This window comes from Athene cunicularia, assembly GCF_003259725.1.
Source record: "Athene cunicularia isolate RWA chromosome 2 unlocalized genomic scaffold, athCun1 chr2_part1, whole genome shotgun sequence".
NCBI classification, from domain to species: domain Eukaryota; kingdom Metazoa; phylum Chordata; class Aves; order Strigiformes; family Strigidae; genus Athene; species Athene cunicularia.
The window spans coordinates 13,231,922-13,251,928 of record NW_020799095.1 but is presented as its reverse complement, the minus strand read 5'-3'; the positions used below and the strand labels follow the sequence as shown (position 1 = coordinate 13,251,928).

General features: G+C 41.5%; 1 protein-coding gene across 1 annotated transcript; it reads right to left on the bottom strand.

The window, feature by feature from the left end:
* Positions 1-995: 995 nt before the first annotated feature.
* Positions 996-19,597, bottom strand: PP2D1 (protein phosphatase 2C like domain containing 1). The gene is given in 7 exon segments (XM_026842201.1): positions 996-1,793; positions 1,796-2,378; positions 9,512-9,684; positions 9,687-10,433; positions 10,436-10,535; positions 15,697-15,841; positions 18,971-19,597. Coding segments are annotated over 5 exon segments (2,250 nt in total). The 5' UTR covers positions 10,533-10,535; positions 15,697-15,841; positions 18,971-19,597; the 3' UTR covers positions 996-1,143.
* Positions 19,598-20,007: the final 410 nt, after the last annotated feature.

The following is a 20,007-nucleotide window of genomic DNA, read 5'->3' as shown; positions in this document are numbered from 1 at the left end:
AAAGCATTGGAGGTGACCACTGACTCAGGCATTTGCCCATCTTTTCCCACACCCCTTGCCACTCGCTATTATCTGACCTCGGGGCAGCTTTCTGGGTACTGCTATTGTTAGAGAAGAGCCGCATAGCCCAAAACAAGATCTGGCAGACACCCAGAAAGTATTGTGCCACAATCACACTGGCCTGGATGCTCCAAGGAGAACTGAAACTCTCAAAACCCGAGAGGATCTCTTCCCCTGGCTCACCCATAGAGGGGGTGAGACCCCTAACAAAAGCCCAGGCAGCAAATAAGTACTGGCCCACCCCTACCAACAGCGATACAAACACATTATAAGCAGCCAGTGGCCAGTATAGCAAAACAATCCCCTTTACACATTTTCCACTGACAACAAACACCAGCACTGGGAACATACAGTGAATGTAAGGATTAATCCAGCCCCACCATACAAGCAAGTGGGCCAGCATTGCAAACATTTTCTTATCAAACCATACAAATACAAACAGAAAAATTGCACCTAACAGATTGCTCTAACACACTCTGGTCAGGGCCTGTCCCTTTTTGATTCATATTTCAAACCAATTTGTGCCCCACATTGGGCGCCAAAAAGGCTGTGTTGGTTTAAGCCCTGCCAGGACCGGAGACCACATTGCCATTGTCCCTCCCCCACCCTCGGACTGAGTAGAGCACAAGCACCAGGGTTGAAATAAGGAAAGATTTAATACAACAGTGTAATAAATAACAACCTGAACAGCAACAATAGCAATAATAACAACAATAAACAGTAATAACAGTAAACAAGACAAAGAATATACAGAGAAATACCGCAATGGACACAGCCAGCCTGCCGCACTGCTTCCCACGACCAAAGCCACAAAGGAAAACTTCCCGTGCTGCCGGGCTGGACCTGACGTCAGCATGGTATGAATAACCCGGTTGGAGATCCCTTCCCTCTGCTGGGGAATCTTAACCCTATCCTAGCTGAACCAGGACACTGAGAGTTTCAGAAAGTTTTATTGCATTTGCACAGTTCCAGACAAGATGTCTGATTTATACAAGGGTCAGTGTTTAAGTTGATTACAAGTAAATTCATGACACAGCTATATATAAGGTTACTCTTGCACTCCAGTTATCCTACGATAAATTTTTAAGCTTTGAGGTAATTATCACATCCATTTAGAAGTACAGTCAAAATAGTTACGTTATCTCTTAAACCTGCAGCTAATGCAGCCTTTACCAGCTGTTCACTAACATAGCTTACTGCATTATCATAAGGTGCCTCAGAGGTGACCGTGCCTCTTCCTGCGGTTTGTGATTTGCAATTGGACTGGTATGTCTTTGTGTCCTCTTCAGGCTGTGGTGGTGGTTTAGAACCCACTGGTGATACAGTCTTTAGCAGTTCTTGATCAGTGTAACTTGCAGGTTTGTCACAAACTATCTTGGAGTCCATTTATTCTGTCAGTTGTGGTCCTGAGTCATCACTAGATAGGCATGCTTTTGTATCTTTTGGGAGCTGTTCCATGTCTTTAGACGCTATTGCCAGTACATTCTCTCGCAGCTGTTTATGGATGCAACTTGGACCTGGGGCACAGAAAGGGTCAGCGTATGTTTCTTCTTGCTCTGCAGTCTGTGACTGTGCCTGAACACTGTTACATGGATAAACGTTTATGTTCTCAAACCATTTCAGCTCTTTAGACCCACCTTGTGTGCTAGAATCGGACTGTTTTATCTCTCTATTCTGTGAATTTACTTCATTGTTACTGACAAGAGCCAGTTCTGGATCAGCTTGATTTTCTGGTCATCGGTTTCCTTAGGAGCTCCATCTTTACTTTGCACATAGTTGCTCCTAGAACATTTTGGCTTATTTTGTTTCAGGTTGCCTTTTGAGTCGGTGAAAAAAATGTCTTTACTGGAATAGAGGATCTCTCTTCCAACTTGCAGATCATTAGTAGACTTTGAGTCATTTAAGTTGTCTTCAGTGAGGGGCATCAAATACTGACACTTGTATGGAGAAGTCCTGTTTTGTTGAACACATTCATACATTCTCAAATAACAGGTGAATGCTGTGAAAGTTAATGCAAGTGCTTCATTGTAATCCAAAACCTCCCAGAGCCTGTTAGAAGCTAAAATAAGAAACTGACAAGTGTCATCGATAGGGACAGATACAGTATGAGGTACAAGTGTAACAGATCTCTTCAGTACTGGATCCCTGTGATGTCCAAGACCCCTTGTAGTTCTCAGGAACCCCTCTACTAATCTGTCTGGTTCATTAGTGCTGATGTTTCCACTGTTCTGAAGTACATGTTTTCTCTCACTTACGTTAGATGTGCTGTGCTCTTTTGAGAGTCAATTACTTTTTCCATTTTTACATAGGACTGCATTGTGGGAGACGCAGACACGCACACGACCAATATGATCAAGCAATGCCAATTTATTGAAGCTAAGCAAGCCCTTTATGAAGTTTTCTCCTGCCCTTTATGAAGTTTTCTCCTGTGCATGAGAACAGTACATGATACAATTCTTTATGATTGGATAGTTAACTTTGTTCATGCACTTTAAGCCTTCTTGCGATTGGATAATAAGCACCACATCAGCCTTGCTTAATGTCTTTCTCCACTCAACCCATTTCCTGGAGTTGTTTGTTTGTCAAGTTCTTTGTCCTTCCTTCAGGGTTATGTCCTTGTCATGTCCTTGCCGAGGCTGAGGCTCTTATCAGTGTTGCTCACATGGAGGATTGTTCACATGGCCATTATGTTGCAGAAAGTTCTCTAGGATCCCTACACTGCATGTACATTACCTAAAATTGAAGATAATATTTTCAATTATAGCATACCGTCTTTTTAAGATACTGCTTTTTGGTAAGGACTGGGAAAAAAACAGGTCATAGGTCAATGATCTACTGCCACAGGCAACAATACGTCCATCAATGAATCTGGTTCTATTTTACACTAAGTTTTCTGTGGTGTTTTTCCCTCTCCCATTATTCAGAAGACTATTCTAGAACCTTACTCTTCTGAGCACGTCAACACATAAATTTTTGGCTGTGTAGGTAAAAACACCCATTCTATAATCATAATCTGTCTGCTGTTGTCCTGTACATTGTCCTGCCCTTGCTCCCCCTTTTTTACCCACAGAGGAGAGCAAAAGGACTGGTGGAAAAGTTGATAACTAAGATAGAGAGAGGGCTGTCTGGCATGCAACACGAACTCCATTGAGAAGAAATTTTCTCTCAGATACGTGTTAAGGCTTCTTGTTGTGGTGGTGTACATGTACAGTGTTCGTTTACATCAGTACCTGACAGCCAGGGAGCAATATCGTCATTAGTAATGCCAACAATATTGTGAACCCATTGTAAAACTTCTAAGAGTTTCTGCACGTCGCTGAGTGTCTGAATGTTGGTATGAAGTTGCACCTTCTGTGGTTGTACTTGACTTCCAGTGATAATCCAGCCCAGGTATTTCCATGGCGCTGAACGTTATATCTTTTCAGAAGCTGTAACAAGATTTTTGCTGCGAAGCTGGTCAGTAATTTGCTGTAATTGCTTATCAGTAATTTCTTATTGCTGTGCAAAAACAATGTCGCCCATATAATGATAAATGATCATATTCAGATATTGAACATACACAGGATCTAAGGCCCATGCTTATATATAACTGACACAGGGTAGGAGAATTCTTCATTCCTTGTGGTAAAACTGTCCATTCAAAACGCTGATAGTGTGGCACCGTTGACTGCAGGTAGTGTGAAGGCAAAACATTGGGTATCTGTGACATGCAGTGGGATGCTAAAAAAACAGTCCTTTAAATCTATAATCAGAATAGACCAGCCAATTGGTATCATAGTAGGGGTTGGTAGTCCAGCCTGTATAAGCACCCTGTGCTGTTAACATATCCACTGTAACTGCATAAAAGGGGTGACTGGGATCTTGCTGATGTTTTTTCAATTCCACAGTGGCGAGCTGTTTCCACATTCTTTCCCACAGTAAATACTGGGATGGTGTCAGCAAAAGAGTAGCTACATTTTGACAGTCAGCAGGAGCCATTAAATCAGCAGTAAAGATATATTTTATAATGTTTCCGGCTGCTTCAGACTTTAAACCTTAAGTGACAACCACTTGTTTAGCTTGCTGCAAAATCTTCCAGTCATGCAGTTCCCATTTTCCCGTGCCATTCTGGATGATTACTGGGCAGGCAATGTTCCGGCCGTGTGTCAGTTCCCTTATAGGAGTGCATCTTTCATCACTCCAGACCGTCGGTGTTGTAAAGGATCAGCTCCAGAGGCTTGATAGGAGTTTGGTTGTACTGCACGGAAAGGAGCGTCGTTCTGCTGCAGCTGGTGGGGGCTGAGGAGGCGCTGAGGGGTGTTGGCGGAGGATTTCAATGTGTGTTCCTAGGGACCCACTGTGTGGTAGAAACAGGAGGGTTTGTATCCACATGTGATGGTCCAAGCAACTCTTCAAGTCTTCTTATCAACTGACGTATGGTTTAGTCAGTCTCTAGATTACTGTTCGGTGGCACCTTCATGGGCGTATTAGGTCTTGACATGGGATTAGATGACATAGAGGAGGAAGTAGGCAGACCCAAGGCAGGAAGGGGCGGCAACAACTTGGGGCGGCAACTTGATGCTCTAGTCCCCACCTCCTTTCCGTCTGAAACAGGCCCCTCCTTAGCTGCTTCTAACGTCTGTACTTCTGGTTTAGTTTCAGTCAGTTCTTTGACTTCACAGCGTTCATATCTGCCCTCTACTTGTGCATCAATCTTAGCTGCAGAAGACACTACCGAATCCGACATCCCATGAACAGCAAACACCGCTGAAGTAAACTCACAAACCCTCGCAGCACACCCTGGTTTCGATTTAGAAAAATCATTATTCTGCGTTTCTGGTTGCAATGCCTCCACAGCAGCTGCAGCAACCTTGCGTTCCACTTTTGTTTCGTTTAATGTATTAACCACATCCCGCCACATGAATCACAGTTCTTTTGCCTTTTTGCCAGCCTTTCCGCCTTCTATGGTGCTCCGCCACAACGCATCTCCCACTTCTCTCCATTCTTGGGGTTTGAAGAGCAAAGCAGGGATAAGGCAATATTCTTGTTTCTGAGCTCAATGAACCAAATCTGTTAAATTAACAAGACTCACATTGCTCTCTCTCTTACAATACTAGCAAGGAGTTGAATCGCTGCGTCCATTTCTAACGTCATCGCAGCTTACCTTCGCAGAGGACAACCTGGCCAGCGTTGTCTCCTACTCCAGAAGTACGTCTTTGCGTCCCACTCCTGGGTTACTCTGCGCCACTTCTACCCTGTCCGCCTTCTAGCACCACTGATTCCCTGGTCGATGCGTAGTTAAAAAGGGAGGCGTCCCTGTTCCCCTTCCAGCACCGCCAATCCCCTGGTCAATGCGGAGTTAAAAACGGAGGGGTCCCTGTTCGGCGCCATTTCTCGTGGTGGGGGTAGAGCTCGGGTAGCAAGCGTACACATCAATATGTTTTACAAACTTGTTCCAACTTTATTAGGCAACTGGCCAGTATGTATAACATAAACTTAGTACATGCAACAATCACGCACGCAATGACAACTCGTGATTGGTCCCTGAGTTCAGTTCACGCACCACAACTGACTCCTCATTGGCACAGTGTAAGCGTCCCACAAGGAAACCTTGTCTGAGGGCACTCCCCACTTGTGCTGCAGCATCCCCTTCTACATGTCACTAACACTGTTGTTTACTACTTACATGGCTTCAAAGGTGACTTCAAGGACAACTGCAGTTCAGCAAGCCAGTCAGGATTGTCCAACTTGTCTACCAGTACTGTATGACCACTTTCCTTCGTAAACTTCCCTACATACTCTTTTTTTTTTTTTTTTTTTTTTCCTTCCTTAAGAGAGTGTGTGCTTTCAAATTATGGCTGAATGGACTCATCAGGAAGTTTCAGGTTCAGAATATTTTCACCACTGATATAGAGAAATTACCACTTTCCTTGCAAATTATTTACTTATAGCAACGTATGATGATTTCTGAACGTCGTCTAAGAATTCTGCTTGTCCAGACTTGTTTTGTGGATTCACTGTGGTTTACCAGATAGTTTGGGGATTGGCTATGATAAGAAAGTAGCAGGTAGCCCGGGGGTATGAATTAAAAGGACAATTCATCGATAGCTGAAGCAAAGCCCTGAATGGGCACTTAGGCAAACTTGAACTTGAACAAAAGGACTCAGAGATGCTATCTATGGAGGATGATCTCGCTGATTTAAGAAGGAGACATCTGGACTTCGCTTGACAACACATTCCCTGGAGCCAGTGGACACTGTGAAGAAGATCAAGTACTTATCTCCTTGCATAATTATAATAATCACACCTATTCCCCGAACTAATTGTAATAACCCAGCCCTTCCTAATGAATATATTTGTTGTAAAGAATATTTGGCTGCTTGCCAGAGACGATGTGCAAGCTTTCTGCAGAAATCCCCTTGCACCCCGGCCGGAATAAACATGCCTGCTTTATAACTCTGAGTTGCAGAGTTTGTTTCTGCACGTCACCACTATAAAATTTCTAGCAGGTGAATATAATTTAGACGTCGTGTAGAATTTACAGTTTACTAACATGATGCCTTAAATCTCTTCCTCAGTTAAGGGACCCAAGGGAGCAAGAGTTCTTACAGTCATCATGAGAAGCTGAGGAGTAACTTCTTTCCTTTAGTAGGAAACTTTTAAAATCTGCATGGTGGGAATGTAAAGTGTTAGAAATTGCAGCAGTGCAGGTGACTTGCAACACTGCAGGTGACTAGTCTTGTCAGACTTGAATGCAGCGTATAAAGGAAAGCAGCTCTGAAATGAAGTGATGCATTGTTTGAGATCCTCTATGGCTATGCTGGGAGAAGAACCATTTTTTGTGCTAGAGGAGGTGATTGGTCTGCTCCCATGTGTTGACATGAGGGCAAAAGTGACTACTTAAAGGAGCTTGAGTGGGATGGTAGCTTTCCAGACACTAAGCTGGCGGCAGTGTGTTCATTTATATTTTTAATACCATCTGGATAGACTAGGGCACAGATCTCAAAAGGGCTTATAAGTAGACACTGCTTATACAGTAGTTGTATTTCTTGGGCAGTATTGGCATTGTCTAGTGTAGGAAACAGCTAAGTATAGCCTGTGTGAAGACAGAGTTCTCTAGAAGGTGATTCAGAATACAGAACTGAAGGACACACCCTTTTATTGATTATAGCATGTAGATGCCCTAAGTTATGCTGTGTGAATGTTTGCTTGGGCTTGCTCCCTCTTCCTTCCTCTGATTTCCATGGAGAGCTAGAAGATTGTCTAAAATTTCCTTTGAACTCTTGAAGTGAGACCACCATCTGTAAGCCTAACAAAGGGTGTAATATAACCCATGTGGAACAACTTGACTGCAAGAAAGAATAAAACCTAGTCACTTTTGGATGCATGTCTCTTGTCTGCAAACCAGAGACAGAATAAAAGGATCGAGAAAAACTAGCTGACCTATCAATGTGGGACTAAATGAAGAAGACAAAAGCTGGCCAATGCCACCATCTCCTGCTCTGCATATCTGATCGTCTTATTCAGTTGCTTACCTGGTGTTGAAGGAACATGTCTATCTTCTGTAAGAACATATTCCTGGGGGGGAAAATGAAGCTGAATGTTGTGGAAATATTTTTCTTTGATGTGATATATGGTGGAAAATTAAGTGTAATTAGATTAAATAAATGCATATTTAGCAGTGGTTCAAAACTGTGAACTTTAATCATAAAAGGCTTAAAGTATCTGATCAACTGCAAGCCTTAACTCATTAGTAGAGCTTGAGTTTACAGTATCTTTAATTGCAGCCAGCATAAAACATGATCTGTCAGGGAAGGATGGAAGCAGGTAACTAGAACCAGAAAACTTAGGTTGGGTGAATTCTCTACCAAATTTTCTTACCTTCATCTTACTTAAGTTCATTGTAATAAAAATGGATTTTTTCCCCAATAAAGTAAAAACCAAATATATCTGAAAATATTACAACCATTACGTGAGCTGCTCCTGTATTCCATTAAAGGTGTGACTGCATCTCCTGAAAGAATATCTGAGCTAGCACTAAATTACCAGTTTTGATAGCTGTAATGGTAAAGGTCAGGTTGTTGCAAAAATGCTACTTTAGAGATAGAGGAAGTATGGCTACAGCAACAAGTGTTGGGAGAATGGAGGAGAGGAAGCAGTGGGGGGACAGAGCAGTTACTTAGTTCAGTGTCAGTGCATGTTCAAGTCGGTTTATAGTGTTCCTCAGACTGGTAGAGGATTGCATATTATTGTTAATCAAAAATACTTTTTTTTTTTTTTTTAATCTGGGATCAGTTTTCTCCATATGTGGAATATGACAGAATTGGTTTGCCTCCTGAAAAAAAAAATGAAGCCTTCTGAATGATTTTCCATTTCCCTGCTGAGCTTTGACTCTCTTGATTAATTTCAGTCAAATTTCATACAAAGAAATAAGTCCTACAAGTTTTGTGAATACACTCATCTAAGGACAAAAGAGTGCCCCTGTTCATGGAAAGCTGCACTGTTAGCACACTCCTTACTAATGCTAGGCAGAGTGATAGAAAACTGTCAGTGCTGGGCCAGTGCTTCAAGCAGAGACTGGAGAGAATATAACTGCAGACACAAATCCATTTGAAACTATTCACCCAACAGCTTTTTTATATAATTCTGCTTGTGTACTCCTTTATGGGAAAGCAAGCATCTTGCTTGTAATCTTACAGCTGTCTTACACAAGAGAACTTAATTGGTAACAAAAATCACCAAGTGGGAAGATGCAATGAGTGGAGTTGCTAAGAACTGCAAGAGCTTTGTCTAGTGTTTCCTGCAGCAGGGCTGGGTGGAGAAGCATTAATGTATCAGTGTTTCTGATTGTAACTAATAACTAATTTTCTACACTGTAGAAAGGCAAATCAGGGTTCTCTTTCATAAAAGGAAATGGGTCTGAATAGATCTTCCATCACAACAGTAAATAACCAATGCCTATTTCAGAAATTAATAATTCAGGTGACCCCCTACAGATCCTGTTTGCAGTTTGCTGGTAGCAAAATGTGCTTTCACTTCTCAATGACACAAATAAAAACAATATCTTAATCATGTTTCATTGACACAAGGGGTTTATCAGATCTAAAATCAGATTTATGATTGCACTAAACTGACAACACCTTAAACCTCCTCTTGATTTAAAAACAAAAATGAAGAAGTTGTCCTTGCTACCCTTACAGAGGTCACTTGTATATTATGGAATGTTTCTTAACTATGTCCTTTGCATTAGTAAATTGACTTTATTGCTTTAACTCAAACGAAGGTGATTATTAGATTAAGCTTAGTACTTACTGCCTAATACCAATATCAGTTGCAAGGGAATTTATCATGTCTCCTTCACATTGTCGTTAAAGCAATTGCTGCTTTTTATCTCCACACATCTACTGCCAACAAGTCTCTATCTTATTTTTTCTCTTTTTATTGGACAGAAAAAAAAATCCTAGTGTAGAATGTACATACCTATATTGGCAATGTGCAGTAACCCAGCAACACCTTTGGCTGTCCTGGCTAATGGACTCTGTGTGTTGTTTTCAAAATGTTTTCTTTCTTCTTCCTCAGTGCCATCTCTCTCTTTGCTGGGGATTCTCTCCACCAAACAGGTAACAGCTGAACAGCCACTCCAGCTTTGGAAACCTCATTCCTTCCCAGTCGTAAAAGTCTATCCATTCTCCAAAAGGACTTGGCATACGCTTTGTGAAACCATTCGTAAGTATTGCTGGTCTTGTCATTACCTGGTTTATCAGCGAAAATCTTCTCTTTTTCCCTGTAATCTGCCTTGATTATTGTGGCAAAAGAATTTAGAATTTGCTGTTCATCTTTACTCATTCTGTAAGAGGAACCCACTTGAGCTAGCTGGTCAAGAAATAAAAGTGGAAGCTCTGCTGCAACTGTTTCTGCAGCTGTCACACCATGGGAGCCATCAACTAACCCCAAAAAACATGTATCTGACTTATTTCCATAGTTGTCAAGCACAATAAATCTGTCTTCCATGTCTCCCTGCCATGTGGAATTTTTATCTTGGCAAATTGATAATGCTTTTATTAAAGAATTAATTACTTTCTTAAAAGTACTAGGGTTGTTAATATTAGCAAAATCACAATATGATGTAGGACTGTGATTATCCACAAGGAATTCAAATGAATAATCAATCTTCTGACTATGTGTCTCAGTATATTTCGGTATCTTGGTCAATTTTGAAATTAGTTTTCATCTCTGAGATAAAAGTGTTTTGTTGTCAATCTTCATTTGTGGGCTATCAAAGCCCAGCAAAGTTAGGGCTTTGTGGGGTTTTTTATGACAAAGAAGGTGGTTCGGGTATATTGTTTGTTGACACACAGAGCAAAAAATTCTAATAGGCTTGGATTCAGCATTTCAGGTGTAGTCATGACCTTCTCCAGATGATCTTCCTCATCTCTGAAACATTCAAAATCAGGTGGGTTTGGTTTGTCTTGTGACTTTTCCTCCAATGTCATTCTCTAAAGGAGTTGAATATGTTAAGAGTGTTCATAGTTTCATATTTCAATATTTTAATATTAGGTAACACTACATTTACCTAAACCTTGTGCTCACTCTTATAAACTCTAAACTCTGAATTGCATCATCATATAGTAATGCATACTGTGGTCAAGAAATTGGGAAACCCATGTGAGACTATGTAAAAATTGTAACTAATAACTGTTAAAAATCTATTACAGCAAAGTCACAAAGTGAAAAGTTTGGAAATACAGAATTCATGACACAATTTATATTATTCTTGTATTCTTGTACCTAGTTACGGTCTCAGTTGTTTCCTCCTTGTGATTCAGTGCATAGCCCTGTACTTTCACACTGTTAGATCTGTAAGTATGAAGTAGTTCTTCATCAGCTCTTCTCTATCTATTCATCACTTTCCAGACATGGTAACGGGGTGCAATTCCTCTTCGAAAACCAAACCAAACCAAACCAAACCAACAATAAAACTAACCAACTAACAATAACCCCCCCCCCCCTCATATTTCAGATTAAGATTTAAAAAAAAAATACCATCTGCCAGTCTTGCATGGGAGATACAAAACAGGACCAGAAGCATTGGTATACCGCTTTAATCAAATCTGACTGCTTTCAGTTTTAGTTGTGAGGCCTTTAGAAGTTGACTGGAAAAAACTTTATACCATTGTATTTAGGCACACAAAAGTTAAATTATATTTATATGGACAATTTATTGTTTTTCTTGCTTATGAGAGCTAGATTTTGCAATGTTCATGTTCCTTTAATGTAGGATGGATTTTGAATGTGTCCGTTTCTAAATCAAGAAAGCATAATGAAGAACAAAAGTATTATGAAATGGGCCAAGCGCTGTTTGAGCTTTTAGGTCTCTGGGAAACACCCCTGCTTCTTGAGCCATGAGACCTGTGGGCAGCAGCACATACCCTCTGCATTCTTCAGCTTTCAGGGTGGAAGGAGACACACGCTTTGCAACGGAGCTCATGGAAGATCAGAAGAGCAACGAGGCTGAAAATGTGGAATCAAGGCCAGGTACTGCAAGGACATCATAGGGTCTAGTCAATGCAAGCACCTCTGCCTGTTCTCCAGCCAAAGCGAGTACCTTCCTCCTGTCCCCATGCACCTTCTTTCTCTCCCTTTGCAGCCCAGTCTCTTCTATCTCCTCATTCTTGTTCCTCGATTCTCTTCCCCTGAGTACCAGGACTGTTTGCACTCCTGCACATATGTTCTCTTGAATATCTACTTCCAAATACCACTCCTACTGCTAGTGATGGGGATGTGTGTGTATAAAGACACCTTTAGTCTTCTCCTGTTACTAGCAAAGGGAGTACTGAGAGCCAGGATGAAATACAGGACTATTCTTAGGTTTGGCACCTGGTGCTACAAACCCAAATCAGAGGTGGAGTAAGTCCTAGTGAGGCACTCCCTGCCAGAGGCCAGCTGGTGCAGAGGGGACAGCCTGAATTCAGCACCTACACACTGGCATGTCTAATCAGCACCAGCAAACTGATGCTGCTTTTTCTGATGCTGCTTTTTAAATATAGTAACTTGCTCCAATTTGGATAAATTTACAATGACAAAAGGTGCACCACTGATGCAGTCTCAGCCAAATTTCCAAAGCCTACTTTAAAACCTGACAATCTTAGAGCTTCTCTATAAAATAGTTATTAGAATTTTTGTTTAATCCCAGCAAAACCAACATATTTTTCAAATCATATTCTCAGAAGCATCTAAACTATACTGCCTGGAACTTCTAAAGAATCTGCTTGGAAAATTTCAGTAGGAATAGTTAATATCTGGCACAGTTTTAACCTACTGAAAACATGGGGCAACCCTATTGGTAGCAGCACTAATAATTCTCCCTATAATTTGAAATGGGTAAGAAAACGGGTATATAACATATGGAGGAAATGTCAATATTGCTTAAGCAGCGAACTGTACAAATGGCTGCTGTGTCCTATAAAGTGATGTGCAGCTAAGCCTTACAGCTGCTTGTGTAGCATCCTCTCCCCCTCAGATCAGCACATAATATACATGTACAGACACCATAATAACACAGTCCTGACACCATGAGAAGCTCACTTGCCAGCCTATACATCATCTGTCTATGAAGTATGTAAACATAGTGTTTGTTTTTCAAGTTAATTAAGTTTGTTTTGTTTATTTAGCATTTAGTATTTATGTGTGTATGGATGAGAAGCATCAGGCAAAAATGCATATATTATAGGATTTTATTGTATTCTCTACTCTGAGATTTCTGACTTTCAGTGACCATTGTTAACTGCTGTTAGTCTACCACCAGGGCAAACAGCAATGGTTTAGCAGCGATAATATCCCACAGCATTATTACAAGAGTAGCCTTTGGTAATTTCATCCTGCTTCAACCTCACCCATTTCCTGGAGCTCTTTAAACTTGATAAAGCCACACCTTAAAGTAACAATTTTGCAACTGTTATCTCTTTGAGGATTTCAGCTGGGAAGTAGATTTTCTTCTTTCTCATTATTTCTGTTCATCACCTCTGGGTTATAAGCATTTCCATGATTTGTTTTTCAAGGCATGCCTTTTTTTCCTGTGGTGACAGTTGTTTGACAAAACTTCTTCAGCTGTTTGAGAATTACAGGAGCATTAAAAGAGAAAGCCCCAACCTCTTCTAGCTCCAATTAATATATCTTGAAGAATCAAATGCCTCTGATCAGCTGAGCTAGACTTTCTTTTTAGAATTTTATAATTGATCGCTTCAGTAGAGAGTGATACCGCTTAAAAAACCGTTATGACACTGTAGTATACCTTGTCCTTGGAGAGGCGAGTTTGCAGGTGGCTACAGCTCTCAATCTGCTGTAGGGCCAGTTTATGGGAAAGTCCATCTCTCCATTAGAGGTGAGCATCAGCTTCCTTTAGAAACACTGTACCACTTTAGTGGGGAAAGATAAGGAGGCACATGATAAAATAGCAGGGAAATATATGCTTGCACATATACCTTTTCCTTTTCTACATAGTTTAAGATTGGGAGATCGCACAAGCCCTTTCACTGCTGTCACCGTGATGATGCATTCAGGCATGAGAAAAATTAGGACTAATACATACAGAAATGTATGGTAAACTGCTTTTTGTCACCCTTTTATATATGAACCCGTTTTTCATTTACTGTATACAGAAGCCCCTTGGATTAGAGATGGAAAATTGAAAACTTTCAACAAAATGTTAGTTTGACCTCAGTAAGCTTCATTTGTAACAAACATACTTTATAGATGTTTATATCTCTGCAAGTGGGTGTAAGTGCTAACACATCACAATTTCAGAGCACCAAAACTGTCCCACTTCATTACAGTGTGTAAATAACCAGAATAATACATGTAATAATTCATGTAGAACAACATATGCTACAACTCTTTGGTGGCAATCATTTAGCTCATAATTATTAAAAGGACAGCGCTGATGTTAATTTTTTATAGTATGCGTACACTGCTTATGTTAATAGCTGAAAAACTTGTAAAAGTGAAATTAAAACGGAAATGTTTCCTTTGTTGGTCTCTTATGAAGTAAAAAGATTAGTCTGTTTCCTTCTCTCCTTGCATTTCCCTCATCAGGAACAGACAGACTCCCAGGATTTTTGCTGTCAGGTTAAAGGATAACAGTGAGATCCTGACAGCATAATATGCGAAGCTAAAATGCACTCAGCGTCAGAAAGATAAAATTCAGCTTTCTAGCTCACTGCAGTTTCCCTGTGCCTATTTAGGGAGCCAAAACAGCCAGCACCGTTTAATGTTCTGAGCTGAAAATAGAAGCAGATATAAAAAATATAGAAGAGGTAGAAAAATGGGGAGTGAACCACAGTTTGAGACTACATGTTTTCAAGGGCAAAAATCATATTTACTGCTTGTGTTACAACGAAGAACCTCTTGGTCAGTCCTTAGTCAAGCTACTAGGAAAGGGTGCCTGCTTCATCTCTCCACCACACACACCCTGTGTGTAAGAGGCAGAACAGAGGCAGAGCACAAGACTGCAGGCCAGGGACTTTTATGGCAGAGGATACCATCACCCCAGTAACCCTCTCTACTTGTAGCACTTGGAGTTGCCTTGCTGTTTGTATTGCAAGGTGAGATTATTTTCTGTTTCTGCAGTTTGACACTACAATCTCATTTTATAATTACTAAAGATGTCACTAATTTGAGCTTCAAGGACCCAGGATCTGACTTGTATCCAAACAGAAGAGTTCCATATACAGTCATCTCCCTCTGACACATGTTCCTGTCTCCACCTGAAGTGTGCTTCTTCCTCACTTTCTTTTGTCACACTCAGCACTTAATTTACACAATCTCTAGTCTGAACTCATTCCTCTGAGAGATTTTTTTTTTTTTTTTTTTAATTTGCTACATACTGGCGTTCTTAGAAAATGGTGACAATTATGGGTCCTGAATCCAGCACTGAGCAGGCAGAGAAGTGCTGTGTGATATAAAATGGAGGTCACAGTCTCCCTGAGCTTCTCATCACAATATTATCAGCTAATACATATAAACAGGCTGCACTGCTGCAAATTCTTGCTGAATGAGCACTGGCTTCCTTGCCTGCTTCCCTGCTTTACTTTTAGCCATGCCTTTCCTCTGCTTGGTCCTTCCTCTCCCACGTGCCTATGATGCCATGATATGGCTTTGTTGCCTCCATACATTCAGCCCTGCTCCTCTCCTCCCGACTAATTTCCCTCCCTTCCACCTGTCACACAGTTTGGCAGCAGCACCTCCCCTGGAAAATTGTTCACAAATGTGTCATACCTGCGTGCAGAAACCATGATGGGCACTCAGCATCCCTGGGGCTGGCCCCTGCCAAGGAGCCACCATGGCTGGCCAGTGGGGCTGTAGCATTTGCCATGGTGCAACTTGGCAGTGCTGTGCAGTGCATGTCCTATGGCACAGCCTGAGCCAGGCAAGTGCTGTCACCTCTGCAGGGGCTGCCTTACCTGGTCCCAATTTTACATGATCACCTTTGGCCCAAGCAGCAAAGAGCCTATCTCTTATGCAAAAAACCTTATTCAGCCTTTATTAAATGCATATAAGACCTCTGAAAAGCTCTCCACCTGACAAACTCATTTGATAACCCAGCAGCCATGCCCTACACCTTCCACCCCTTTTAGCAGGTGTGTGTAGAACCCTACTTACTGTATCCCCAGAAGCAACAACGCAGCTTCAAGGAAGCCTTGTTATGAAAGATATGGGAAGAGATAAAGACGAACCTGGTGAGTCACAGGAGCATGTGGAGGGCAGAGCCTGCCTTTGGGTATTAGGAACACTCCTTCCCCTAGACCTGATAACAGGCAAGAAAGAAGGAAGTGATTAATAATTTAAATAATTATGGAATAAATTAAGATAATTACTATCCTTATTTATCTTCTTAAGCGTTGCCCAAAACTGGAATCCTGGGATTCCAGGCCAACTGGTTTTATGTCATCCTATAAAGTGGAATGAGTCCCCATCATTAGGCCGTCTTGGGTGACACCATCTGCTTGGGCAGAGGTGCAGCTCCTCAGATGGGACAAAGTAGCGAACTGGGAAATGGGAGTAGCAAAAAAATGGCAAAACCAGCTCTTTCTACACTCCAGATATTTTTCACCTGTTGTGGGTGGCTGGGCCTATCTTGGTGGGGCAGAGGCAGCAGTTTGTTATTCACTGAGTACCTGAGTAGGTTAGAGGTTGCAAAGCATCAACTGGGGATGGTAAACCTGCTGGGTTCAGCATGGGAGGGAAAGCACATGAGGTTTTAGGGATCCACAAGGAGAAAGCAGTGGCAGAAGATGGGTGAAGATAACTCTGCCTCCTGCACTTTCCTCCCAGTGACACCCAGCCTCCCTCACCCCAAAAACTCACATCTGGGGTTACTGCTATATTCATGGAGTCCATCTATTTTTTCCAGCCATACAAAACACAGTTATAGTTGGTCTAAATTGAGGTTTTTGACCGGTTTAGCATCTGTGTTTTAACTGAAGTGCTTGTGGTTTTGTCCATAGCTCTTAAGATTTCCAGGTGCTTTCCCACACAGGTATGGGGAAGACCCAGGAGTGAGCTTGCACGGCCAGATATGCGTAGGCCAGCATAACGTCATTTTACAGAAATAAAAAGGATTTTCTATGCAGCGTTTTGTTATCTAAGTCAGTGTCATATCAAGGGTGCAGGCAGGAGAAATGAGGCTGCTTCCTTCCCACCCTCTGGCTGTGCCAGTTGCTGGGGGCCTGTAAGGCTGCCAGCACCAATGGACCTGCCCTACATGGGGATGGGGTGGTTAGGAAAACTGTCAAAGAAGAGACAGTCAAAGTACACTGAATAGGGTCCCGTGGAATCATGGGGATCTCTGCCACATGTTAAGTAGCAGGAAGAAAAGAAAAAGATGTTAGAGAAAAGAATAAACAAAACCAAAAACCAGCAACCACAAAACCAACCACCACCACCACCACCACAAAAAAACCCAACCAACAACAAACTTGTGGGGAGGCAGAAGAAAGAAAAGGTAGGATAAAATAAGGTAGCATATCCCATGTTTGCATGAAGCAAGGTCTCACTACCATGAAATAACACAGTGTAAGCCTATGTAGTGACTGTAGAAGGCTAAATAACTTTAACAAGCACCTTCTGAACTTGGCACACACACTTCACATTGTACTGGCAAAGGCACTAAAGGTCCTGTGCTGCGTGAGCCCAGCCTTTAGTTTTCTCACTTGTTTTTTGTTAAATCAAAACTCTGACTGAAGTCAAGAAGAGCATCCTCTGGGTAAGAAGTGAATAAAAACTGCTAAGTGCTCCATCACTAACAAAAAGTTTGTGTTACTAAAACAGCCATGAACCTTTCAATGACATTTTCTCTATTTTTTTTTTTTTTTTACACATTTTTTCCTTTAAACAACTGGGTAATGGAGGTGTGAGGTTTCCTATAACAGACAAAGGCCTAGTGGGAAGGTCTGCCATCTCCATTATAAAATGTAAGCACCATGGGAAGCTGACAGGATGCTAGAAACAACATCTTTTTTGTACTGTTAATACTTTCAGTGATTCATAAAATATTGATAGCAGTCCTGAATGTGTGGTGGCCAAGAGGGAGGCCACTTCACCCATAAGGAATGCACTAATGAAAGGACACAATAGGATTTTATACTTGGAGAAATTCCCTGGAGGGCCAAGAGCTCCTTTTTTCACATTTGCATTGAATAGCAAGAATAAAAACAGGTGGAAGAGCAGGAAGAAAGTCCCATCTTGAACAAAAGGAGAGGGAGAGAGGGCTGGGTTGGGCACTCTGGCTCTGACTAGGCTGGGATATGGGGATGAGGGGTAGGGGTGGGCTCCCAGAGCTCGGCTGCGGGCTGGGAGGTCCCTCTCAGAGAGGCAGCATTCAGCAGTAGGCTGCTATTAGTTGAGTCATTCTTTAATTTACGTGACCGAGATAGGCCTCAAGAGCCCTAAATGACAGCTAGGCGTCAGGCACACCCTAAACTGCATTTTAATTTCCTCTTTTGTGACTCAAGAATGCAACTGCATCCTTTGCTGGAATAACGCGCCCGCTCTTGCATTTAAGCCTGTTGGGTGTTCACAGTGAATTCGGGCGAGAGCAACAAACGTGAGATGAAAGATGGTCTCCTGGGAGCACCACCTCTGAGCAAGCACCTCCTCGGGGCTGTCAGCAGCCTGGGAGAGACCTGAGAATCACAGGAGCTGGCACTCCTGTCTCACCTAGCTCCTGGCTTGCTTAATTTGATGCGGATGAACAGTCTTCCCAAAGTCACCCGGCTGCTCACCTGAGTTTGTGAGCTGAGCAGCACAGGCAGGCAGCAGGCATCTAGGCTCCCTCGGCTCCCACCAGCGCTCACTAAACGTGGGTTTTGGAGTCAGTTCGACTTGTGCAAACACATTGACATGCCCCGAAGGACAGAAACTGAAAAATGTGGCAAGGGTTGTTCAGGCAATGCATTGAGTTTGAATCTCATTTAATGATGAAAAATAATCACGAGTGGTTCAGTTGTGTTCAGTTATGCATGCATTACAATTAGAAAATTAGTATGTACTTGCTCGTAAATTCAGCTGACAGAAAAAGTCAGATTGGATATAGAAATTGAGACTAATATATATACACTCATATGTCAAAGCACAAATTTTCTGTTTTTTTTTTCTTAATATAGTGTAACCTGTCCTGGCCAAATTACATTCACTGAAGCCACCACAAGTCAACACAGCCCAAGTTAGAGTTCCATGTTTCCAGCCAGCAAACGGTCTTCTCATTCCTTATTTTTGTTAAAATTGTGACTGTAATATTTAGCCTGTCATTGGAGCAACTGTTCTTGACAGAGACAAGCTTTTTTCTTTTTGTTTTAAACAATAAATTTGCACAAAGTTAGAATGACAGCAATTACTTAAATCAGGCTTAAATTTAAAAAATAAAAAATATATTTACCTATTTGCAGTTAAAGAGTGTTTTCTTTCTAAGCTTGCTCCTCTGCAGTACCAGGCTGGAGTTCTGCATGTGTAGTCAAATTAGTGTTTATAAATGTTCCTATAGTAACTGTATCCGTAGCCACAGGCTGGTAGACTTACTGTTCTGGTTATCTAGTGAGCAGTAAGGTAAAAAAGGAAAAAAGAGACATAGTATTGTAAGACAACCATGCTCTTGAGGATTCAAGAAGGAACTGCAGTAAAAGTATATTTTGCCATTAGACTAACCAGTGCCTTACTGTATGCAACACAGCAGTGTTTTTCCCATTAGACACTCTAAAATACACAATGAAATGTAAACAAATATTCAGGCATTTAACCAGTCAATATCTGCTTCTTAACAACTTTCATCTTTGATTTCAATTTAATGGAAATAAAAACTTTTCAGGCTTTTAAGGACGTTGAAGAATAGGGTGAAAGAATAAGGTCATCTGTGTAGGCTGTGATCCCGTGAACACTCGCCTGTGCAGCTTCAGACATAAATGCATGCTGAGTGGCCTTAATAAGCATCAGTGGAGTTACTCCCCTGTGTGAAAATAGTAAACGTATTTTCAGAATTGAAACTTGTAATTCATTTATATGCGGGTGTGCAAACTTAATGCTGGATTAAATATCATAACCTTACAATTTAAAGGAGAAGCTGGTGATTTGGGGGGAAAAAAAAAAAAAAGAAAAAAAAGGAAAAAAAGGAAAACATATTGTGGGATGTAAAGGCTCCCACAATAACTAGGAGTTTATTTGCAGGCATGGACATTAAGTGGTCCATAGCAGCCAATATGTTCCAGATGCGCTCTTCGCTTTTGCTACCGAGGAAGAGCAGTGGGAAAGCTGAAAGTGAAACTAAGTAATAACAGTTTCATTTTCAAATCCGAGAGGAAAGTAAAAACCTAACCGGCGTAAAAAAAAAAAATGCAAGCAGAGGTTCTTGGGTGGCTGTTACCATACAGCGGCTATTTGTTATTGTAAAACATTATTCAAGCAATTAACCCCCCCCCCCCC